The sequence below is a fragment of the Alosa alosa genome, chromosome 10 (assembly GCF_017589495.1).
Source record: "Alosa alosa isolate M-15738 ecotype Scorff River chromosome 10, AALO_Geno_1.1, whole genome shotgun sequence".
Lineage (NCBI taxonomy): Eukaryota > Metazoa > Chordata > Actinopteri > Clupeiformes > Clupeidae > Alosa > Alosa alosa.
In genome coordinates this window covers 11,565,160-11,591,148 of record NC_063198.1, presented here as the reverse complement: position 1 = coordinate 11,591,148, position 25,989 = coordinate 11,565,160, and the positions used below count along the sequence as shown (strand labels likewise).

Here is a 25,989-nt window from a genome sequence, read left to right as displayed (position 1 = left end):
GAACTTGCAGAAATTTCCTCTGTTCCATCTTCTCAAGGGGGGGATAGCGGACGACGTGTGTGGGATTCAGTAACCCCCCCCACCCCAAATAACTTTTTGTCTGTACATCACATCTCTCCCTGCACTTAATGGTCAACCCATCTGAATGGCAATATAGTGCTGTCAGGGTTGGTTAAGTGGGCTCACCCACTCCCCTTCCTAAAGACCACAAATAAGAGGGGGGGAAAAAAAGTGCAAGGATGAACTCTAGCCCAAGGCATTAGCCAGCGATCGCTACATGTACTCTGGCCCCCTCTTTCCAAGACAAACAGTGTGGGTCTTTTCTTCCCTGGCGATTCTTCCTGCGGGGCCCTGTTCAGAGCAGCACAGACTTGCTGCTCCCCTCGCTGGGTTCCTGGAACACAGGAAGTCTTTCATCCAGCCACTGCCAAGCGGCTCACGAAGACCGACGGACACAAAATGTCTTCCCTTATGCATACCTTTTAATTTTCCCCAAAGAGTTGGAGATAGTGGCACTCCCCCAGAAGGAAACACTAGTTCCACAAGTACTGTAAAAATGTATACCCAACATAGGCACACAATGACAACAGGAAATGGGCCAGAGAGGAATGAATTGTAGGGTTTTTATTCTTAAATAACCTACAAATGAGGAAAATAAAACAAAAACAAATTAAATGAAACATGATTGGAGATTATGAAAAAGATCTGATACACGGGCAAAAAGAGGGAGAATAAGAAACTGCCTGTGTTAACACTCTTCTCAATCACTTTCGCACCCTCGCTGCATCCAAAACAAAAACAATGGAATAAAACATCATGGAGAATTCACATTACAATTCATGTTAAAATATGTTATTTTCTCATTCTTTACACAATTAAAAATAAAACTGCCTACAACTGTAACTCAGACTATTTTTTGGCAAAGTTGATATCCCTCACATACCATTTTGGAAAAGAAACCAAAAATAAAAACAAGAATCTTCCATTGAGCTACCGCCCCCCCCCCCTCCCAAAAAAACAAATACAATAAAATAAGTGATTTCAAGTAACAGATAAGGGAGTTTTCTTAAATTCCTCTTGGAAACAGTCATCAAAAAGGATTTAAGTTAAAAACCCACTGAAGACTCAAGAGCAATGCAGAAATAACCATAGGTTTTTGTGGCAATGCATAGGGAAATATATTGGTTCACATTTACATTGAAAACAAGTCCCTGATAGAAACTGTAAAATGTTAACAAAAAAAAAAAAAAAGAAAAGGGAAAAAAAAAAAAAAAAGATTTCACATTCTGCCTGCATATGTAAATATTGTCTTAAGTGTAGCATTTCCCCAGTTGCTCTAGCAAGCCTCCAAGTTTAGTTTGGGTCTGACTGTCCGGTCCAGTTCATCTAACTCATGTTTCACTTCATTCCTCCATCAGAAAACCGACACACACACACACACACCACAGAGACAAACAAACAAACACACACGCACACACACACATTGTTAAGGTAGCCTATTTTTTTTTATGCCCCACGCCACCATTGTCATCAAACATCATAAAAACTCATGTGGAGTACACATTTCATTTCCTAAGAAAAGGCCATGGGTCCACTTAGGGAAATTTTTTGATTCATCTTTTTTTTTCTATTAAAATATAGAATTAATTAATTGTACAGGAGGGCTAAAAATACAGACAAACATTTGTTTTTTTCTTTCCCCAAAGATACACAACGCAGTTGGATATTGACTACAGTAGCTAGAGGACCAGTGGCGTTGAGTGCTTACACACTCCATCACAGGCCCATGGTAGGGTTAAAGAGGAGTGAGGGCCAGACAGGATGTACACCTGGACTCTAGACCTTACCACCTGGAAACAGGTGGAGCTAGAGAGGAGAGTACAGGTAGGATCTGTCCCACAGACCCTACACAGAGCCCCCTATCCAGTCAACAGACTAAGTACTCTGGTCAAACAGAGTCCTCGAGCCCTGGACGGACCCCCCTCCCCCACACACACAGTGGCCTTCCTCTATATTCACTTTTCTTTTTTCATATTTTAACGTTTCAACAAGTCATCTAATCACACTCAATACTCTTTTCTGCAACAGGTATGGGCACCTGTTGAAATCACTTCAGCTAGAAAGGCATTTTAAAAACAAAAAAAAGGGAGGAAATAATACACATGAAACCATAAAAAATTAAACCGCAAAGCAGGCTTTTTAAAACTCATAGTCCTCCTCAGCCATGTCGATAGCCCAGGCAAACTTCTCTCGTTGAGTTTTGTTGTAGATCTTTTCAACAGGAATGCCCCATTTCTTGCACCTGTAAATGAAAAACACCACATTAATTTACCATATATTAGATCAATGTGCAATATACATATACAGAAATGACCTCCAGAATGCAAGTGAATAAGTGCATTTGAGCGAGAGAAAAATAAAACAAGGTGAGTGAGGGCATATTTTTTGCAAGATGCCCTTCCTGATTATTAACCATTATTATTCATTCTTTACCATATCTTAAGTATAAGTATGTATAAGTATAAGTATAAGTATATATACACTTTTTTGATCCTGTGAGGGAAATTTGGTCTCTGCATTTAACCCAATCGGTGAATTAGTGAAACACAAACAGCACACAGTGAACACACAGAGAGGTGAAGCACACACTAATCCCGGCGCAGGGAGCTGCCTGCTTCAACGGTGGCACTCGGGGAGCAGTGAGGGGTTAGGTGCCTTGCTCAAGGGCACTTCAGCCGCGGCCCACTGGTCGGGGCTCGAACCGGCAACCATCCGGTTACAAGTCCCGAGTGCTAACCAGTGAGCCACGGCTGCCCACGGCTTGCCAGGCTTACAGGTCAAAATGGTAATTTTCAAAGGATTTATTTGCAAATAAATGTATTATTCATAATTTAGACATTCAGGTTTGGAAATATTTCCTGAATTTCTATTCTTTTGCCAGCTTTCACATTCTAACACCCTCCAAATTATTCCCAGCTTTGTCATGAGTTCTGAGCGCACACAACCTCCACATGAGTGGTGTAAGCGGGCGATGGAGATCAAGTCTATGGGCTTACCAGGCGATGGAGATGCGTGGGTCAAGATAGTTGAGCTTGGAGGTGCCGAGGGCGATCTGCTTGTTCTCCTCGCGGTCGGTGGCCTGCACCTCCAGCTTCATCAGCTGCTCCTCTATCCTCTGCACCGCCTTCTTCTTGGTCTCCACAGCCCTGGGGACGAGAGAGAGAGAGAGAGAGAGAGAGAGAGAGAGAGAGAGAGAGAGAGAGAGAGAGAGAGAGAGAGAGAGAGAGAGAGAGAGAGAGAGAGAGAGAGAGAGAGAGAGAGAGAGAGAGAGAGAGAGAGAGAGAGAGAGACCACACACACAGACAGACAGACACCACACTTTTGTAATTTTCTGTTTAATCTCCTTTAAATCTTTCATGTCTTCACAAAGGGGCCTCAGCCACCACCCGAGAGAATTGGCAAATTCCTTTCACATCCAAATCAGCCAGCTGTGTGGCTCCACTGAAAAGCGACACATTCAGGCCCCGTTGGGCTCTGTCGCCTCATTTGGCCTCCCAAAACGCATTGAGTGAAATCAAGATAAGCATCAAAAAAAAAAAAGAAATTCTTGGCTTTAGAAATCAAGGCTGCTACATACTTCTTGGCCTTCTCGTCCCTCCGTACTTTGGCGTCCGCCTTGGCACTCTTCAGCTCTCGCTTCGCGTCGGCAAGCTGGTCCTTCTTAGCATCGATCTGTTTACAGTGGACACAGAGACAACAGAGAGAACAAAAACATGATTACGGCATAATTAAACCCCTCCTGACAAAAGCAGATCACGGCCTCCACAGACTGCACGGCTGCCCCGAGGCACACAGGCGGCTCCTTTTCGAAGGGTCACGCTCTGCTGGCTTCGGCTTCTCACCTTGGTCTGCAGGTTCTGCATGGACTTCTCAAAGGTTTTTGGAGGCGCCCTCTGGTGGTTGCACAGGATGGCTACAGCCCGGTTGGCGCGATTGTAGGAGAGGATCTTGGCAGGGACGTTCTCGTCGGCTAAATAAAGAATGAGCGGATAGTAACAGTTACAAGCAAGACACTGGCACCTCGTCCTACGGTACGCCAAGCCATTACGGCAGCAAGAGCGTGCAGTTTCCTCTGGAAGCTTCCAATGTGGCAAAGTGCTTCCAAAAAGCCAGACGTGCACCCCAACCCACTCACTCATTTTTGGCAAGGAGGTATGAAGTGAGCTGTGAAGACAAAAGGGACACACCAGGCCAAACATCTGGAGCTGGCTGAGGCAGCAGGGCTCGGAACTGCACGCAGCCACAGAGTGAAGCGCTCCACACAAACACAGTGGTGCTGCGAAAACTCCTTTCTTCACCAACTCATTCACACATCTGACAAGGTTTTTTTTATTTATTTCACCATAGGTCAGTTTAAAGTCAGCTTTTTTTGTTGTTTAAACAGGAAGGACCTTTGGTTGGAGTCTGGGGCAAAGCAAAGACTGCGTCTTATGGTGTACAGAAATGTTCAACCCCCCCGCCCCCTTTATTTATACTGGCATGTATTAACTGCTTGGCGGCCATTTTGCAGGATGAGCCAGTTGGCACTCTGGGAAAGTATATTAGAACTCTCTAGGAAAGACGGTTAGATCCAGATTGGGGGGTGTGGTAATGCAAGGGGAAAGTGGCACGCAGGATCAACGGTCACATGTAGGGTCACGCAGCACTTACGAGTCGTCAGCTCTTTGAGCTGCTGCTGGAGGGTGATGGAGGCGTTGTAGGTACGGAACACTTTTGCCGTCAGGCCGTCCATTAGCTCCTGGAGGTGCTTGTTCAAAATGGAGGTCTAGAGCGTGAACCAGGGAATAACAGACCATGAGGAAGGAGGAGAAACAAAGCACCAGTTCACAATATTTTCTCTGGAAATGGTCTTGAAATCACACAAATCCACACGATTGTTTTTGTGGAAAGCGATTATTTTATAAATATGTCCATCTGTTGCTTACGTTAAGGCGGTCAAACAGGTCATCTTCTGGCTGCTTGTTCTCCATAAACAGCTGAAGGTTCTTGAAAACCTGGCAAAGAACACAGACGTGTCAGAGACATGGGAACACAAAGCCAAACACATACAGCACACCCACTCATTTTCTGTGCCTTCACGCAGCCTCACATGCCAGTTATTGCCGTTGGAGGGGAAAGAAAAACCATAGGGCAGTGATGGTGTAGTGGGTAAGGAGACGGGCTAGCATACAGTAGCCAGAAAAAGGGTTTGATTCCTGGCCGTCACCATTGTGCCCTTGAGCAAGGCACTTTACCCCAGTTGTTCCAGGGAGACTGACCCCTTGAAATAATTGATATATCCAAGTCGCTTTGGATAAAAGCATGAGCCAAGTAAATAAATAACTAAAAAATATTGTTCGGCATATCTGAAATTATAATACCAGATGAGCAAGCACTGATTATGAACTTCATGCTTAATCCAGTCAAGGACATCACTCTAACAGACATGCCAAGGACAGCAGCAAGTGCATCCATTATAACGGGTTGGTTTTGAGCGACAACCTAGGGGATCCTTTATTTACCAGAAATTCACCAATTATTGCAATATCCCCGTCCTCAGCAATGTGGTCAAACTACGCTCAGACCTTGGTTACGGTCATTTTAAGGCACTCCTATGAGCATGGGGGAATGGCAAGCAGCTGGATTAGTAAAAACAAGATGGCAGCCATTCTACCTTCTTCCCAGTTTACACCCATTTGGTGCATCACATGTGAGACTTGTGCAACACTATTAACGACACAGAGCAGAGCTGTGGAATTGGAGAGAAACCTTTCCGTACCAAAACCACACATACTCAGCACACAGATAGATGCTGCTGCACCTCCTCATTGAATGTGAAGAGGAGTGAGAAGACCATGGTTGGATTCAGATTTTCTGTCCCATTGTTTTTTTACAATCCACTTTTCCTTGACCTCACGCTGTCTGGTTAATTACCAGGTGCAAGGAATTGTGGGACTTAACAGTCTTTTGTCTCTTAGACCTTTCAGTATAAATAGGTGTACCCTATATTAGAGGACCTTGGAAAAGAAGCATTAAAGCACCTTTCCTAAGCATTGAGAAGTGTTGATTCTCATCTTAATTCTCATCACTGAATACGTGTGATTCTTTTCACTGCATTCAGGGGAGTGGGGGGTGGGGTGGCTCTTACCCGCTTCTCCACAGGAACCTTGTTGTAGTAGCGGATGGAATCTTTTCCCAGGAAGTCGAACTCCACCACGAACTCCTGGCCATCCTTCTCGGGGTAGAGGTTGATGTGCTCCACCCGGAGCGAGCAGCAGCCCACAGTGTCAGCAGTCTCTCCCTCCTCCTTCTCGTTACCAGCTCTCAGAGCCAACTAGAATGGACACACACACAGACACACACAAATAGGGACAAGGAGTCGGATAACAGGCCTCTGATGCATATCAATTAAACGAAACTCAATTGTAACTGTATAGGGCTATTCAGCAAGAGACCAGACAGACGGTCACAAAGCAACTACACACTGAAGCAAGGCCGGCGGCCCACAGACAGTGCAAGGGCCGGCGGGGCGGGGAGAAGACTAGATGGCCAGGCAGAACCGGCTCCTAACAAGAGACCACCTTGAAAAGGCCAAACTATATAAAGGGCAGCCGCTACGCTTTTGGACTGTCTGGGAGAAGGATGAGGGAAAATGGTGAGGAGCAAAAAAAACAAAAAAAAAAAAACAAACACACCACACATTTGTGTTTTCATTTCAATTAATTTTCATTTGTGAAGTTTAATTTGTGAGGTATAGTTCAGAGAAAAAAGGAAACTGAACCATTTGAGTTTAAGATTCAGATAGTGTATGATGTATATGTATAAAAAAAAAAAAAAGGAACACAGACAGGAGTCACATAAACATGTTTGTGTGCACGGACAAACACACCCGTACACAGTATTAAGGATACAATTGTCTTTTGTAAATAAAATATTGGAGGCACAGAGACATTCACACATCTCCAACTGTCCACGGATCAGGGGTGTGTTTCCCAAAAGCATAGTTGCTAACCTGTTAGCAAATAGCAAAAAACTGTTTTGCAACCAACACAGTTGCTAACTTAGTTAGCAACTATGGTTTTGGGAAAGGCTCCCCAGAGGTCCAAGGTCCATGCTTTTCAAGTAAGCTATTCAAAAATGAACATTGTTCAATTGGACAAAAGTAAAAATGAAAACAGGATGCATATGCTCATCTCAGAGCGACTTTTTAAACTAAGGATCCTATGAATGTAGCTGATCAAAGTAGTGTTCCCTCAGCAATGCACCCTTGGCAACTCTGCTTCAAAGACATCAGTGTTGAAACGTCTACGCAGCAATCGGAGACCTGAATTCAAGAGAGGGTTTTTTTCCCCATCTAGAGTGATGTGAAGGTAAATAAATTAATTAAATCTCTCCACTGTGCAAACACACTGAAGTCATGAAGGCGGTGTGGGGGGTTGGGAGTACGGCAATGCAACAGGGCGAACAAGTTTGCCTCAACATGAACAACACTGCATCTGGCGGCTTTGTCGTCCTTCCAAATACCTCCCTCAGAGAAGACGGATCATTACTCCAAAACACAAAGAAAACCATTGACATTTTTTAGTGCTCTGGCCGCTTTGCATGCCTGAGACAAGTGGTGTCAGGGAAAGGAAAGCGGAGGATCATGGGATACCTTGTCGATGAAGTAGAGTGCTACAGCTCGCTGCCGAATCCTCATCTCTTTGGACTTCCAGTCCTCCCGGTACTGGGCCCGGAGCCGGTCCACACACTTTTTTAACCGCCGGGCCGTCTCGTACTTCTGCCAATCTTTCTCGCCCTGAACAGACCAAATCACACATACACCAATCAGTGCACTCACGCTCAGGCTACGCTACACTACACAGAGTGCATGCTGGGTAGTTAGCTGAACTAAAGGGAAAGCATTAGAGACTATTTTTAAAGCAAAGCGGTAGGAGAAAGAGGAAGGAACAAACCAAATCTCTACAGAGCAAACAAAGCCGCAAGACGCAGACATACAAACAGAAGCAAAAGCGAGCAATGGGTAAGGATGCAGAGTTCTAAAATGTGAACAAACAACTCCTAATGGTCTCCAATTGATCACCCTTAACGTCTCAAGAATAAATCACATAAACACACAATTAGAAACTCGTATCTAAACCCTGGACCCAAATTATAACGGATGATGGTTGTGTCTGGTACCTTGATTCTCGAGCTGGGATTGAGCATGATGTACTTGATGGACCCCTGGATGTTCTCAGTCCACGACACGAGCCAGGTCACTTTGTTGTCGTGGCGAAGCTCCTTCCACTTGGTGCCAGGGGGCGGCTTGGGGTGCTTGGAATCTCTGAAGATAGAAGGGGCGAAAATAATAGTTTATTTTCACCTGATGGCATGTTCTTTGCACTGCTGTTGAGCATCAGGCCTCAATGTTATCCTAGTAGGAAAACCACTAGCACATGCCTTCACAGGGAACCTAAAAATTAAATTCCAGTCATTTTTTTTTTTTATACATAGATCTGTTTCGAGGTCACCGTCGGTATGGAAAAAAAATAAAAAGATGGGCTACCTTCATTTGCTACCTTCGACTTGATGCAGCCAACAGCTAGAGCTGCCAGCCAGGCATGATTATGACTATGCCTCATGAAACAGATCCATGTGCAAAATGGCAGAATTTCTCCTTTAAAACATTTGTAGTGCATTTTGCTCCAAATAACTTTCATTTCCATTCACAGACCAATTTGGTTCATTCCACCCTATACACGTACAACCAGAGAAACATTCCAGGCGTTAAAAGATGACATCCAACAATTCTACTAGGTTTGGGGCTGAGGCTGCCATATCCCAAGCTCTGATTCAAATTATTCTTTTACGGAGTGCCTCATGACTCAGCCAAATTTCATTGAAATTCACATCACCAACAGAGACCTTGAGCGAGCGCACAATGTTCACCCCACGGTCAGTTTGTGCTTTTCCTTTTCTCCCCAATTATGTCTCGGCACTCTTAGCATGGCACAGGACCCTTGTCTTACTTGCTGCAGTTGATTATGATATCCTCAGGCCGGATACGGCGCTTCAGCATGCCCATCTTGGGGTGGTCGCCACGACCGCGGAAGAGTCCCGGTGGCTCGATGCGGAAGTTGGCGATGCGCTCCCGGTGGTTGTCCATGATGCAGAAGCCGTACTCCTGCAGGAGGCGCTCGTTCTCCTCTTTGATTTTCTACAGAGAAGGAGGACCTGAACGTGAGTACTAAATGTGTTGGCAAATGGGGGAGCAATTTTAGAGGCCTGTGTATGGTACTGGTTCAGCAGGCACACAACCCAAAAATACAGGAAGAGAGAGAATGTCAAAGGGACTGAAAGACCGAAAGCATGCACATGCACACTTGACCTTTTAACTTTTCCCTTTATCTAACCAAAAAAAAAAAAAAAAAAATCTAATTTAGGCCAGGAAAGAGCGGACCGAAAAAAACAAGACTGACCTGTTTCTCCTCTTTAGTCATTTGCTTTCTGGCTTCCGACTGAGCCTTGAAGTACTCATTCAATTCTGTGAAGTTGCACTTGTTCAGATCTGAGATCTTGGCCTTCTCCTCTGATGTCATTTCCTGTGAGAGGTGAATCCAAGACCAACAATATAGCAAGGCACTATGATTACATAGGCAGAGCTGTTTTCTGACAATTGCTTTGGGATTTTTGTTTTGTTTGTTTTTGGGATTGACTGGTATTTTTGAGGCACCTTTCTCCAGTCTTTGAAAAAGTTTTTCCGGAAGATGTCCTTGGTGGTGTAATCGTGTTCCAGCATTTTAGCAAAGAAGGTGGCCACTTCCTCGGCGCCAGGACTGAGCTTCATAGTTTTGCCTAAGAGAAAAAAAGGGGGGCACAAAAAATAAAAAGTCATCCATAGCCAAGCCTCTATTGATGTCTCTGTGGCACATCTGAACACAGGGGTCTACACAGGAGTCTAGCACAGGTGCAGAACGGTTCAATCTTTCCAACATCATCAGGGAAAAAAGCTTAGATGGACAGACACATGAATCCCTTGCTTGAAGGATTTGACTAAACTAGCGGACAAGCCTGGGGAAAAAAAAAAATCCTACTCTGAATAGGATTTCAATTAATCATGCTAGAGGAATAGGGGTAAATCATAGAATGCCCCTGGTCTGAATGTGGGTACACGGAGGATGTCCACACAGAGAAAAGCAAAGTTATCAGTTCATTAGTCTTAAGCAAAGCTTAAACACATAAATATAAGCACGGAAAGGGACTAACATTAAGGCTCATGTCCAACTCAGCTTAAATTTTAGGCTTTAACAGTGAATAATTAAAGACTTCAGATCGTTTAAAAAACAGAAGGTTCCCACATGGCAATGCACGATTTCAAATGCAACAAAACCTTCCTTCTCTCCCCTTCAACTTTACTAATCCACAGTATTGAATACTGGCCCGAAACGGGACAAACTGGACCCCTCGAAGAACGCTGAGGCGTTGCACAGTGGGTGAGTTCCACCTGCCCTGAGCCTCAGAACTGCACGCTGGCGCGGTACAGCTGCCACTTACCATCATAATAGAACTTGACGTTGCTGGGGAGAGGCTCGTAAGGAGGCGCAAACACCGGCCCTTTGTGTTCCAGAAACTTCCACTTGGAGCCATCTGTGTACCTCTCCTCCTCCCACCTAAAGATTCAAATCAAAAGAATGAATTAAACACAGTGAAGGGAGGAGAGGGAAGGGGGGGGTTAAAATAAAATAAAAGAGAGGAAACAGAAGAAGGAAAAATGAGAGCCAGACTTGGTATGCGAGTGAATGAGCCAGACGTTGCGACCCAGAACTGAAAACATCATCCATATTTTAGGATTTGCCAGAGGGCTGTAGTCATTACACAACCCCGTCCCCATTTGCCAGGAGTGCAGAGGATAGGAGCCGTATACACTCCCTCTTTTGCAAGGCGACACAAGGCGTCTTCAGAGGGACGAGAAGACAGAAGAAACACTAAAGGGAAGAAAAAAAAAAAAAAAAAAAAAAAAGTACCATTTCCACTTCTCCTCCGGTTCTTTCTTCCCTTTCTTCTTCCCATCGGCAACAACTCCCTTCTTGTCTTTGGTCTTCTTTTTGGGCTTGATGTCCTACAAAGAGGGAGGAGCGTACACACACACACACACAAAGAACTAAGTTGCCTGGCTCTGCACCCCCAGAATGAATTACTAGCTAGTGAAGTGCCAACGACACAAAACCCGTGGGAGACAGATGGACAAACGGCGCCACTTGCCTCGTCGTCCCCTTGTTTCCTCTTCTTTGCCTTTTTGTCCTCGCGATCATTCTCTACTTTGATTTTTTTGGGCTTGTATTCAGAGCTAGGATGAGGAATACAGAGGGGAAAAGAGCAGAAAGGGGTTTCATCAATACACCCCCCCTCGTGCTAGGCAAAAAATAAATCAATATCGTCCAAGTCTACATAGCCACTCACGCCTTAAACATTGGCATCTTTTCATTGAAAACGTTTAGATTTGTCTAAACACCTTACAGTTGTCTAAAGGCCTTGATCACTAGTTATGAAATGCCTTGCCAAAATAAACAGACTGCATGCACATTGATGGCAGTAGCATTTACAGGTTACACAAAGCAAAGCCTCAACTTCAAAGAAGTTCCTGTGCAGTCATCTTGCATCTTCACTTTGCATAATGTGGCCAAGTATTGAAATGAGCACATCACTGTGATGCATTATTTGCATAGAATATATCAATCTACAGAGCAGAAGGAAAGTGAAAGGTCACATGAATGAACTAGTGTGAGTGTGTGTCCGTGTACTCACTCATCTTCGTCACGTTCACGCTTCAGGGACTTGGGAGAGTGGTAGAAGTCCTCACCGTCTGGTTCGGATTTTATACGTGGAGGACTGGGGGTGGGGGGTTGTGGAAAAAAGGAGTTGATGTCAGTCAACTACAGGTTATAGCTTAAGTGGTCACTCAGCCACATCCAGAGTGACACTTGATAACATCACTGCAAGCCAAGCACTGTATTGGACATCGGCCTTCAACAAAAACTGTTCCTTTCTGCTTGTTGGATCCTCTGGCACTCAAGTTTTCTACAGTGTTATGATGTCCAATGTATAGTGGGACTACTTCAAATATAACCTCTTGCCAACATCTTCTAAAATCAATTTTGTAAGTCTTCAAGGGTCTTCATGGACCTGCCCATCTTACCGACATCCCTGTTAGGTATTATCCATCTACATCTCTTCTAATTTCCTATTACACATAACTAAATTATACCAGAGAGACATGTCCGATTTCACTTATCAAAAGGTGTAAACTACACACTCACCTGGCAAAGCCATTTTCCTTCTTGATTTTGCCTTCCAAGGACTTCTACAAAAAACAAAGGAGAGGTTCAATTAAAACAAAGCCAAACAATCGGTCATCCAGACCATAGTGTTGCCATAGTGACCTGTTCACACTAGACACATCATGTTGAAGTTGGACCCAAATAAAGGAGAGGGGAGGTAAGGGTGTATGTTTGTGCAATTACATCTGCCAATTTCTTCAATCACATAATAACTCAAAATTAGTTCAGGCTACTCACAATAGCTAATAATCTAGGATTCCAGGGTAGCCAGCAGGATCAACCCATTGAAAACACAGCAAGTGTGTTTCACGGAGAAGCCTACATGGGGTTAGCTTGACGCATGCTAAATGACTTCATATTGTCCACCCCTAGCTGACTAACTTTCCTAAACAAAACACTTTCCCTGACCAGCTGTGGTAATCACATATGTTTCAAGGGCAGCCGTGGCCCACTGGTTAGCACTCTGGACTTATAACTGGAGGGTTGGCGGTTCGAGCCCCGACCAGTGGGCCGCGGCTGAAGTGCCCTTGAGCAAGGCACCTAACCCCTCACTGCTCCCCGAGCGCCGCCGTTGAAGTAGGCAGCTCACTGCACTGGGATTAGTGTGTGCGCTTCACCTCACTGTGTGCCGTTTGTGTTTCACTAATTCACCGATTGGGTTAAATGCAGAGACCAAATTTCCCCTCACGGGATCAAAAATAAATAAATAAATAAATAAATAAATAAATAAATAAAATGGAAAACCACACAGTAGCTCCGAGAGGGTTTTTATATCAACCCCACAGTACACTTGTAATTTGAACCACGCAGCCCAATTCCGCCCGCCCTCACTTAGATTGCACAATTACATGTTGCTGAGGGCACCCCAAAACAAAGAAGTTGACAAATTGCCCTTCCCTACATACTTCCACTTTTCATTTACACAATCACATACGCACACGTACATCCAAGGTTGCTTCGGATTCATCTGCCCTACTAAGGTACATGGCCATCCCACCATCTAAACCAATGCAATCTAGACCACTTCGTGCTGGTGATGGTCATACTTACATTCCATCAATTGGCATACTTTTGTCATTACACATTAATGCAGTGTGCTGTGTGCTTACTCCCATAGTGCATGAATTTCAAGTGTAGTCTCACATCGAACACCAAGTCTGTACACTTCACGGTCATGACCATCGCAACATTTAAATATAATGTTAATGGAGTCCTTTACTTAACAGTGACACGGTCATACTTTGTCAAAACATAAACAGTTTGTTACAAAGACCCTGTACATCTGTAAAGTTTGTTTTCCACTGTCCTGCTCCAGCTTCCTCCCTCCCCTTTCCGCTATGTAGCCAACCCGTTGAGAGCAAAAAGTCTTGCTCCACACACACACAATTTTTTGACCGTTATGCGTGCACCATCCGGGCACTTGCAGTGTCAGAATTATCAGTGTAAAGGCACTCATGCACTCGCATTGAGTATTCCAAGTACAGAAGCATGCAATTTGGGACAACGTTAGTCCCTATGACCATTTCAGCTCTGAACTGTGTTCCATTTTGGCCTGTTCGTCGTCATTTCTGGAATGCATCAATTTATATTGGGAGTTGTACACATTTTAACAACCCTGTAGTTGTTATCATTTCAAATAATGGTGATATCCCCAACACTCAAGTCTGGCATTAAGCTTTATTTACTTTTTTCTCCAGTATGACTAGATAATGAAATAAGTGAGTCCACTAGTCCACTACCTGAAGCACTTGACAGTCTAAACAGATTTTCTGTTATGCATGTGATCTTGCAGGAAAGAAGATTTAGAGGGGACGTAGTTTAAAATCTATTCAGGAAATAAACAATTTCACTTAATTGTTTTTAAGAGGGGGGAAGGGGTTGACCCACTTACTTTTAGTCATTGAAATGGAATCAATTCTGACATATTTACTTGCTGACTAACTGAAAGGGCTCCTTTTTAAACTACGAAGGTGAGATCCGGAAGGTCAGAGATTCAAAATAAAAAGATGAAAAAAATAAACAAACACGGGCGCGCACACACAAATAAACAAATGCGGGGGCGCACACACACAAATGAAAATGTGAGGGCTCACCTTCTCCTCCTTCCTCTTTTCTTTGTCCTTGTATTTGTCTTTGTCTCGCGGTTTGTCGGAGGAGCCATCTTTGTGCTTCAGCTTGTCTTTGTCTCTGTGTTTCTTGTCTGAGAAGTCCTTATGCTCGCTGCACAGTCCCCAAGGAGTTTGGAGGGGAAGGGAAGGAAAAAAAAATTAAAAAAAGAGCGAGCATTACAGCAGGATTGACAAGAGACATGGTTGTTCTACCCGGCAACAACATGGAAACGTCAAAACGCTAGAGACACCATGTTTGAGGAGCTAAAACATTGCCATAAAATCAACGCATGCATGCATGCATGCATGCATACACACACAGACACATCCATCTTATCTAGGGAGGGGGCTTAACCACTGAGATGTGAGAACTTGCACATCTGTGCAGTGGTTAAGTGCGGGTGGCCTGTTTACATTCGTATCAACCACAGCCACACCTGCGCCCCGATCTCATCGGGGGAGAGTTCACAAGAAGGAAAACAGGAAAGCGGTTACAAAAGGGAAGGTGTGTGAAGTGTATAGACCGAGAGCAGAGACAGACAGACAGGCACAGAACATGCAAGAGAAAGACAAAGTTCTTTGATGGGGAACGGTGAAGGACGGCAAGCAAAGACATAAAAGAGGAACGGGACTCGTGAAGAGCACATATGAGCTGGGGTCAGGCAGGCGGAGGCGGCACGAGCCTGAGGCCTGTGTGGTTGACGTCACTCTATACTGCTGACTCACCGGACTGCTGCATATGGGCCAATCCAAAAACCATAAACTTGGGCTTTCATGACATCTAAATATTTTAACTACAGCCTGCCAAGCACTGATGTACAGATTAGAGGGGGGTGGGGGGGCTTGAATCAACATAACAGGCGCTGTTTAATTCAACAGGGTCAGTCTTCTTATACCAATCTCTTACACCACAAAGGGTTGGCTGATGCATTATGCAAAAGCACAAAGCCAAAAATCACAGTTACATGATAATATCACTAGCAAGCATGGGGTCAGTTAAACCATTATACAATCTTTCTGGCACAGCACTGGGCAGCCATGTCTCCTTTAAGCACCAATCTGAGCAAATGGGGTCGTGTGAAGGCAGTGGCAATGGTACATGTTTTCAGTAACGTAATCATAAGCCTGGAATGGCATTAAAAACCAGGTGCACACCTACTAAGCAGATGTCAGCAGAAACAAAAATGCAAACCTTCATTAGGAGCTGCTGACTGGCCTGTTTGCAGTCTGATTAAGAACACTAAATGGCTGGTTAGGAGTTTGGTAATGCGATCCCAACAGGGAGTCCAGCTGAAAGACGATGAGCAGAGAGAAACACTCACTGCTCACCCTCTGCCGAGAAATGTGTGAGCGCACACGATGCGCTTTGGCCTCCTGCAGTGGAGCACTGCACACACACCTTTATTGTCCAGTCCATGGCTTGCTCATTAGGCTAGGAGATATGACATAGCTGTGGCAGAGTTTCAGCCTCATTCTGATAAGGACCGAGCAACGTTTCAGTCCTCACCTTCCTGGACCGATATTTAAACTATGCCTTCCCGCACACAGCAATAAAAGGTGAACATAAGACAAGTGGAGCTGGGGTCATTTCAAGCGTCATCCTGCCAATTGACACCTTTACTGTTTTTAAAAAAAATCGAATGGAAGACAAGACCATCTAAAAGCTGCTTCTGTGTCTAAGCCTATTCACAGGTCCACATTTTTGTCTCACAAATTCCCACCTGGAGGGAACAAAAAAGAATGAGAGGCTTGCTGTAAGTACGATAAGGTTTAGACTGACAGAGAGAAGAGGAGACACAAGAATATGTCAGAGAGAAAGACAGGAGAAAAGAGGGGAAGAGAGAGGGGGAAGAAAAGCAGGCACACAGAAAGGGGGGAGGAAGAGGAAGCCACTAACAGGAAAAGGGCAGGCAGCCATACCTGTTGCTGTGCTTTGATTTCTCACGCTCCTTGTCCTTCTTATGGTCCTTGTGTTTGTGTTCTTTGTCCTTATACTTATCTTTGTGTTTGTGAGAATCTGTCAAATAGAGATATGATAACACATCACATTACACCGAGCAAGTCCCAACTCCACCCCAAACACCCAAATCAGTCTGCCAACACCCACCATTCAACAGACACCAGGAAAAACTTTTGAAGCACAAGCAACAAGCTGCGCACCCAATCTTGTGAAGAAAACCACTCTTCACTGCAGCCAAGTTTAAGACTACACTGTTGACAATGGTGGCATGAAACAATTCTCTTCTCCATTATGACCCTGGGTTCTACTGAGGAACATCACTGATGTCTTTTGAACCAGTTCCATTCACTTATTTGAAGCTGGAGTTCATATTTCTGCTGAATGCAACCCTCCTTTACCTGCAGCCAGAGCGACTTCTCATTCTTTAAGTGTTAAATGTGGATTGAACACTGCACTAAATTGTCACACAAAACCCTCTACTTCCACTGAAAAATGTATGGTGGAAAAATGTGAAACTCAATGAGGACTGGCTTTAAGCAGGACCAGAGAAGATGAGCTGAGTGGTGAGCTCATGACTTCCCTGTAAAGCTCGGCAACCATGTGTGCCTGCTATTGTTTTCGTCTGACTGGCCTACTTTCAACTAACAGACCTCTAGCGCCCTCATGCAAGACAAAGCAGTGGTGAAGGCCCCAAGCCCAAAGTATGCATGTAGATAGTCTACGGGTGTATCTACAGTAGCACACAGAAGAAAGTCTAGGGGGTTACTACAGAGGCCAAAGCAAAAAACCAAACAAACAAAAAAAGTCTGCCCTGTGGCTGTAGGAAGTAACAGAGTGCTGTACATCTCTCACACCTGGGTGCCAAAGTCGCTCTCAGACCTCTGAGCAAGACACGCAGTCCATCTTTATCAGGACATCTTTATACTGTATGTTGTTGGGTTTTTAATCTTATATTTGATATGGCTGGTTCTTCCTTATGGCAAACAATAAAAAAAAAACATTTGAATTATTTATGATGGTGTCATTGACTCACTCAATATTATCTGCTATGCCTAGTCCAGTCACTCAAAACTACTCCAAATAACATCGTTTTGGTTGCCATCATAAGTTTACACTAGTCATCCAAAAATAGCTTAGACCATCAGTCGCTGGTGAACATTATTAGCTTCTGTAGAGTAATGGAATAGTGTTAATGTACCCTAACAAAAAAATAAATATCCTCTACACGTCAAGTTGGCAATGTAGGTAGGAGTTTCTAGATTGTGGCAAAGCGCATTTAATTATTCATGCGGGTGCCTCATAAGTATGAGGGGAGGCTTGATATCTGTTAAAATGGGCTATTTTATTACCTAGCTTGATTATAGGGTTGGAAATGGGCTTGTAAAATGTGTAAAAAAAAAATACAAAAAAAAAAAATACAAGACAGACATGGCATTAAAATTAGAGAACAGTGTAAAATACAGCGTTCAACCATTCCATGTCATCTTTACAGTACCACATTACTTTTGATGTGGCGATCTTGCACCCAAAATAATCACTACATGCCATTTTGTTTTTATGGTTTTACACAAAACTACTTAGACTAACACAGTTTTGGTCCCCAACAGAAATGTTTATTAATTTTTTATCATCCAAAACTAAGCCGTTGGTTGTTCTTAGAGCAGAGTCCTTTAAGTTCAAGCTTGTGTTTCTCCTGAGGAGCACTGTGCTTTAAGACGGACGTTTGAACACACTAGATTGGGTTACGGAGTGGCCAGGGTGCCGCTGAAACTGAATAGGCCTGCAGGGGCTGTTCACAGGGTGAAGGGGCCGACATGAGGGAGGAGGAAAAAGGCAGAGGAGTGCCCCACAGATCCCTGGGAGAAAAAAAAAAAAAGGAAACTTTGCCAGGAGCAAACAGAAGCAAAAACAGTTCAACTGTGGCTTCTCAGTACTGACGACCTAGTCACAAGACAAATGAAAAAGCTGATAGCATCTCATCTGAGATTATATGGGAGGTAACTATTGTTCTGAATGAGTTTCAAATGTTCGATGGGCATAAGCTCAGCTGTTTGAACTAGCAAGTCTGAACCATTAGTGAACCTGCAGGAGTTAAATACCTGCCAACATAACACCCTAGACCACAGAATGAGAAGATCTGTAAAAACGCAACATGCCTCCATCCTGTCAATCACCTAGAACGGCTACTTATTCGCTGTTCACTTTCTATCTACAAATTGCAAGGTGACCAGCCACTCTCAATTCTCCTGAGCAAGATAAAATTGTCACTCTTCAAGTTGACTGAGGAGAGAACATTCGAATAATATGTAACTTGCGTTTGTGGACAGCACCCTCTAGTGGCTATATGCACAGCACACTTAGTCACTCCTAACAAGGGGACATTTAGGAGATTCTGTTGCACTGCACACTGAAAAAGCATCAGGTGCCCCTGCACTCCTTCTCCACTCCGGCCATTAGAAAGAAAGGCCCAAGCCAGGTCAAAAAGAGGCAGGTATGTGGAATGTACCGGCAAGCCTGCCAGGCCGATAAGTACGACACACCTGCTGATAGACCAGCCATTTAGCACAGCATGGCCTGCACATAGCATCACACAAGCTGGGTGGCTCGCATGGAGTGCTTGGAGAGGGGAGACGTTTATTTGTGCCAAGTCATAGTGAGGGAAGTGGGCAACTCAGGAAGTGCCTCATTGGCCCATTAGGGGAGTAGTTTAAAACAATGCCCAGACATTCACTTTAGAGTATCTTCATACTGAATATGAGAGTCTATATCAAAACATTTGAAAGCAAACAGCCCAACACATTAGCCCAAGAGTAAAATAAGATCATTTAACATTTAGCTAACTAAAATGAGGACTAGCATCACAGAGTGACACAATTTGCTGAGATATTTTCAAAAATTGTGGGATTAAAATGCAAAAGAAAAAAGCTTTCAACATCACATCTGCTGAAAGGATACAGCACTACAACTGACAAGCAAAGCCTGCAGGTCTCTCAACCATGCAAATCAGAGATACTTCAAATCCTCCAGTAGAAGTTCATGACTCAGTTCATCCTCTCAGTCTCTATCCCACTGCATGTGCTTTTGTGACTCAGCTAACAACTTGATGTTGAGAAGAGTACAATGTTTTTTAACTGCACGAGCTGCAATATTGAAGGGACATATTTACTGTAAAAAAACAAAAAGCAACAACAACAACAACTGTATAACCAAGTATAGAGCCCCAAAAACAGAAAAAAACAAAGAAAACATTTTCTTGGAATTCTTGCAGTGGCATGTCAATTCACTTAAAAGTAGTAAGGCTACATCACCTTGAATTTACCCTTGGGGATCAATAAAGTATCTATCTATCTATCCATCATTGTGCTGACCTTTAATAGGGCCTGGCAGCATGAGGGGTAGCCCGTTGAGATGCACTTTGTTAAAAAATAATGGTATTCCATTCTCAAAAGAAGAATGGACAAAGCATTTTAAGTATGCCATTTACATCTTCTTGATAAGCCAATTAAGAATTCTCACTTATCATTTTTCTAATGGCAGTGTGCATCCACATAAGAATATCTATCAGCTTTCAAAAGTCGTCCAGAACTAGGATACTCATTTTAATGTATGGGATCTAATAAATAACATAAGAGTAATGTGAGGTCTTAGTCCCAGGGCCGAAGATATACCATTTGAGATGGTGCCACACGCTAGTCCATGCTTCGCCTCCATATCACGTCGATCTGCACTTAATGTGCTCTACGTTCAGACCGCTAGTCAGGGAAAAAGAAAATGGCGCAGAGACTAAGTCCTCAACCCCCAAACCTCTACTTTCAATAGCAGAATAAGACCACTGATAGCGACCATTGGTCTAATCTAAAGCACTTTTCGTAAAAATAATCTCTGGTTCTGTGTGATTTTGTATAAACTTTGAAGTGAAATGCGGTTTAAATTAGCTTTTAAAGGCTTCAATTTGAACAATAGGCGCTTGTCAGTGAGCGAGAGGGGACTTAGTCTCTGAGACGCCATTTCTGTCCTTACAACTCAAGCTAGATGGCTAGGTTAGCTGACTGTTAGCTAAAGAACGGATACTCAACATGTCACCTTATAAACAGTTATTAGTGAAGACATGATTGTTGTTAGATTCATACTTACCATTATACCTAGATCCAGAATCGATCTGAAACAGAGATATTTGGTGGTTTTAGTTGGGTCATGTCAGTGGGTTGCTAACTTTGAACTTGCTATCATGCTAGCATACCAGCTAATGTTGGATAGCTAGCCATCCACCTTACAGGGGTGCAAATGGCTGATAAAATGGCTTTCAAATGGCTAAAGCTACTTAGCTACAACTCCTCAAAAAGTTGTCTGTACAACACTTCTAAAACAAGATATTTCTCACTGAATAAATAGCAAGTTCAGTGACCAATGAATACTTTAAAGTCGATTTACTACCAACGATTAGTTGTCAAGTAAATGAATAAAAAGAAAGCCAAGCTAAATAGATATGTAGCTAACTGACTTATTGGACAAACGCTAGCTCGCTCGCTCGCTTTGCCAGCTTGCAAGCTATAGCTTGCGGAGGCAATTAAAACAGAGCTAGCCACAATTACTACATTCACAATAGCACAATGACATGACAAATTATGATAAATGTTACCTGGGAATCGTTGTGGGCATTGTCCCCACTCATTTCCAACGATCCTACTTTTTAAAAACAAAGTTAAAATTGTGTTAGAGTAAAACGCCGGCGAAGAGTTGTAGCCAGAATGAAGAAAGATGCAGTTGTGTAACAAACCAAGTCCGAAAAATTAAACAGTGCGCATGCTCGTTGGCTTTTAAAAAGGGTGAAAAAACGAACAGGACGCGAAACTCCTCCCATCGCAGCATGCCCACACTTGATTGTCCTGCCCACGTTTCGAGCATAGTACTTCACTAGCCATGTGGCAACAATGGATGACGGCGCCAGAGATGTATGGTTCTAATTTATTATGAGTGCATGCGCTGAAATAACCAATGTTGATATTTTAATGTAGGCTAGTTCTACGCTTAAGTGAAGATTCATTATAACCATTATGCTCAGCCAACCACCAGCCTACAAAACTTATTTTGATTGTCTTTCAAAAGCAATTTATAGGCTACAATATCATTGAGATTAATCATCTAGGCTATTACATGTGTATATTCATTATACAATATATTTTATTTTCTAAAATAAATTGGCTTGATGAACGAGTGCTGTAAATTTGCTATTGGGTCGAGACTGAGTTGGTATTCAAATTTGGGTCACAGGGGAAAAAAGGTTGAGAACCACTGATCTAGTCTAGTAGGCTAGGCTTAATGAAGTAGCCATACAAAACTGTGAAGATAACATATTTTTGATATATCTATTTTACTAGTTTCACGACAGGCCTACTTCAGCATTGAATTAGAGTAAACTAATTAATCCAGAAACAGTCTGTATTTATTTTAGAATTTCATAAGACATATTAGGCCTACTTTGTCTCTTTAAACAGTTCACCTAGGCTACATCTTTTTAGACTCTGCATTCTTTTTAAAATTCTGTTGTCCACAGCAGAAAAGCCGGCCTAGGCCTACTTTTTTGCACATGTCATGCTGTGACCCATATGACCTAAAGATATATAAGGGATAATATAAGGGTTGATGTGGGTTAATGAGCAGTGTCTGTTGTCTTATGGCGTTCTTGTAAATGAGAAGCCAAAATGTAATAGGCCTAAATTATGAGTTGTAATGGATGTATTTTCCCGACACTGTGTTTGTGAAGGCCCATAGATTGTGTCTGTTGTTTACAACTATGGTTATAAAAACAATACCATTGTAATCTTTCTTTATCTGATGTAAATCACATTTATTGTAGGAAAAAGGAACCTCTTAACTTCCTTCAGAATTTTCTTTGACCTCGGGCCTTCTCAGACCAATCAACCACTTCACTTAAAGACATAGGGCTCTATCGTGCATCCGGCGCAACGTGGCGCAAAGCACAACACAAAGCTTATTCTTATCTTACACCTAGTCAGTGGCGGGGGGTGGCAGAAGGTGTGGTCTGACGATGATCCAGAAATCGCTATCTTACACTAATAATCATTACGCCACTGACCAAGAGAAACCTGGTCAGAAATCTGTGGCGAGTTGTTTATATGCTATTTTAAAAGTGTGTAACAATCAGCCCTTTACGTCCCAAGGGAACTAGCTTTATACAAGGATACAAGGATACAAGGAAGTTTATTGTCACATGCATATAGTTACTGGAAGTAAGAAATGCAGTGAAATTATGTCTGGTGTCAGTAGAAGAGGGGTTTAGTAGATTAAGTGGCAAGGGCTGCATAAAAAAGGTGGGGGAGGATTGGGATTGGGTGGGGGGCACCAACAAGGAGCACCCAAGAGCAACAGGGGCAAGGAAAAACTCCCTTACCAAGGAAGAAACCTTGGGCAGATCCACGGCTCAAGGGGCTAACCCAACTGCCAGGGGTCTTGGTGTGTGTGTTGGGGGGATGACAGGGGAGATGGGATAGTGTGCTGTGTATGTGGGGAGAGGGCAGTGTGCAATATGTGTCTTTATATCTATGTGGCTGCAGCAAACAATACTGGCGCCACGCATTCAAACACCCTGCACTTGCTGAATCTCTCCACCGACCCCCCAAACACCTGACGCACCCACCTAAGTAAGCTTGTATGCGTGGTCATAGCAATCGCGGGCGGCCAAGGCCTTAAAGAGACACCCCACATTCTTACCAAAACCACAGTGGACAATACATATATTACACAGATATACATATGAATATCATTCCTCATACATAAACATTATAGGAAATCAAGGTAATGTTCTGTGCAATAATAAATGTAAAGGAACACTTAAATTAATGTGACGGTGTCACAAGTGCATTATCAACAGTGATATGGGCGGGTGCACAACACCCTGCTTCTCTCATCCACAGGAACGCGCACCAGTGCACATCCATGCAAAACATTACATATTACATTGCATAATTATAATCATAGGGCAGCCGTGGCCTACTGGTTAGCACTTCAGACCTGTAACCGGAGGGTTGCCGGTTCGAACCCTGACCAGTAGGCACGGCTGAAGTGCCCTTGAGTAAGGCACCTAACCCCTCAATGCTCCCCGAGCGCCGCTGTTGATGCAGGCAGCTCACTGCGCCGGGATTAGTGTGTGCTTCACCTTACTGTGTGTACACTGTGTGCTGTGTGTGTTTCACTAATTCACGGATTGGGATAAATGCAGAGACCAAATTTCCCTCACGGGATCAAAAGAGTATATATAGGCCTACTTATACAGACTTAAAGATATTAAGAAATACATCTCACAATGAGTAGTTACTCACCATCATTTGCAAATTGGTAATGACGGATAAAATTGAGTAGGCACTTCAGGAGGCACTTTCGGACTTGGTTTGTTACACAACTGCATCTTTCTTCATTCTGGCTTCACCAATAGCAAGACACGTAGGTACTTAAATCGACATAGCTGATTACACCTTACATCATGCCAACAACAGTGCGTGATTGTCGTTCAATTGAAAACACGCAAAAGCATCCGTCATCATTGAAAGAACATTTCAGTTGCTGAAAATGTGCTTCAGATGTTTGGTTAAGTCAGGTGGCACATATACACAGTATAGTCCCCAGAAAGTCACATTCTTTGTGGCATGTTGTGTGTTGCATAACATTGCCATTCGCCATAGATGTCTCGTAGACATTGATGAGGAAACATTACAGGACTTTAGACGTGATGCTGAATTGTATGTGCCGATGCCAATAAACCCAAAGGCACAAGCAGCAGCACGGGAGAGGAGGGATTACTTGGCAGAAGAGCTGACACATCTGTATCCTGGTAAACAAACTAATAGTTTGATTTATTTTATATCCCGAACATTTCATTGATTATTAAAAAATAAAAATAGTACCATGCATAATAATATATGATCCTGGATTCACAGTGTAATTGTTTAAAGAAATCATGGAGCTCTAAGTATTGTTTTTTTTATTATTATTATTATTATTATTATTATTATTAATATATTATCATTTGAAAATATAGTGTAACAAACACTGTGCCGGATTCCGATCAGCTCCCTCTCCAGCTTATTGAAGCCGGCCTGCTGGAAATCCAAAAAAGGGTTGTGATCTGGGTCGGCGCGTTGCTCCCCTGGACCTTGATGTTGTTGGTTGCACTTCTCCCTCTAAAACTGCCCCCTGCTCCACTCCACTGGTTCTGGGCTCAGGAGGATCTTCAGCCAACAGACCTGCAGGGCATTTTGGTTTATTTATTATATGGCTTTGTTTCAGGTATTAATGTGAAGAGATAAAATAAAATGATTAAACAAAACCATTTTCACAAGAAGTCTGTATAGTAAGCCTATAGTAAGCATTGACTGATCTTGATATTGGACACCGACTTCTAACCCTCCAAATCCCTCAATGCTTTCTGCACTGAGGGTAGAGGCAGCGAGGTCCTCCGCTGGCATCAGATCCTCAGTAGTGCCCAGTCCCTCTTGGTTCGTGGCGAGCTTTTGCTTTCCCCATCTCCTGACATTATTGTACCATTTATGGCATTGTGCAGCTGTTCTGGTGATGCCAGAAGATGAGGACACGCTCACCGCGACCTCCTCCATGCCTGCTTCTCCTCAGGGAGTTTTGGTCTTTGGTCTTCTTGCGTCCCCGTAAATGGTGTACTCTCGGGCCTTCACCTCACGCATGAGCATGTTGGTTTCTTCATGGGTGAACCATTCCTGTCGCCCTGGTAACTGCCATTATAATAGCAATTCGCCATTGTTCTTTTGAAGGGAATGAGAGATGAGGGTCTGATTGGTTTATTGCATGTCATGCCCAAAACACACCTCTGGTTAATTAAGAGAATTAGTACAACCCCTTTGAACAATGCGCCGGATGAAATCAAGATGAATGTGGGCTGGCCACGCCCATAAACGTAAGCTTTGTGCTGGTGTCCATCCATTTCTGATCACCAAAATAGACCCCATAGACTTTTCCTGCTGTGTACTATTTTTACCAGTAGGGGACAGTGATGTATTACAAGAGGCAGAGCCGTATATAAGTTTGGCCAACTCTCTCCATGTTGGATACCAACGTCAGATGACTCTATAGCATGTAACCCTATGGGTCGAATATGCTCTGTAGAAATAAATAGCTTATTTTCACCATTATAATGTTATCAACTTTTGTCAATATGTAAAAAGCCACTACAGAAATATTGGTCTCCAACATGGCGCCCATTCGATTAGTTGGCCAAACTCTATACGGCTCTGACAAGAGGATACACAAGGAACTAGAACTCACCCTCACTGAGGGTTGAATGTATCATCTCCCATATACTCCTTCCCACTCTTCAAAAGTTCATCTACCAACAGTCAACTCTCAACAACTCTCTACCACCACATAAAGATAACAAACCAAAACAATTTGTTTCACATTCCTCAGACAGCTAAACTTGGAATAATTACGTCCTGCTGGACGTAGCTTGTCAGCAGATGGAAGCATGAAGCGCTCTAAAATCTCCTGGTGGAAGGCTGCATTGACTGGACTTGAT

General features: G+C 43.4%; 1 protein-coding gene across 1 annotated transcript; it reads right to left on the bottom strand.

The window, feature by feature from the left end:
- Window positions 1–1,983: 1,983 nt before the first annotated feature.
- top1a (DNA topoisomerase Ia) lies at window positions 1,984–21,229 on the bottom strand. The gene is made up of 21 exons (XM_048254082.1): window positions 21,067–21,229; window positions 20,562–20,586; window positions 16,388–16,484; window positions 14,453–14,579; window positions 12,339–12,382; window positions 11,827–11,910; window positions 11,284–11,368; window positions 11,046–11,140; window positions 10,576–10,691; window positions 9,755–9,876; window positions 9,501–9,623; window positions 9,051–9,238; window positions 8,221–8,365; window positions 7,694–7,837; window positions 6,188–6,373; window positions 4,986–5,054; window positions 4,711–4,825; window positions 3,903–4,030; window positions 3,638–3,732; window positions 3,057–3,206; window positions 1,984–2,302 (listed from the first exon to the last, which is right to left on the bottom strand). Exons 1-21 carry the CDS (start codon window positions 21,097–21,099, stop codon window positions 2,200–2,202), a joined length of 2,274 nt encoding a protein of 757 aa, XP_048110039.1. The 5' UTR covers window positions 21,100–21,229; the 3' UTR covers window positions 1,984–2,199.
- Window positions 21,230–25,989: the final 4,760 nt, after the last annotated feature.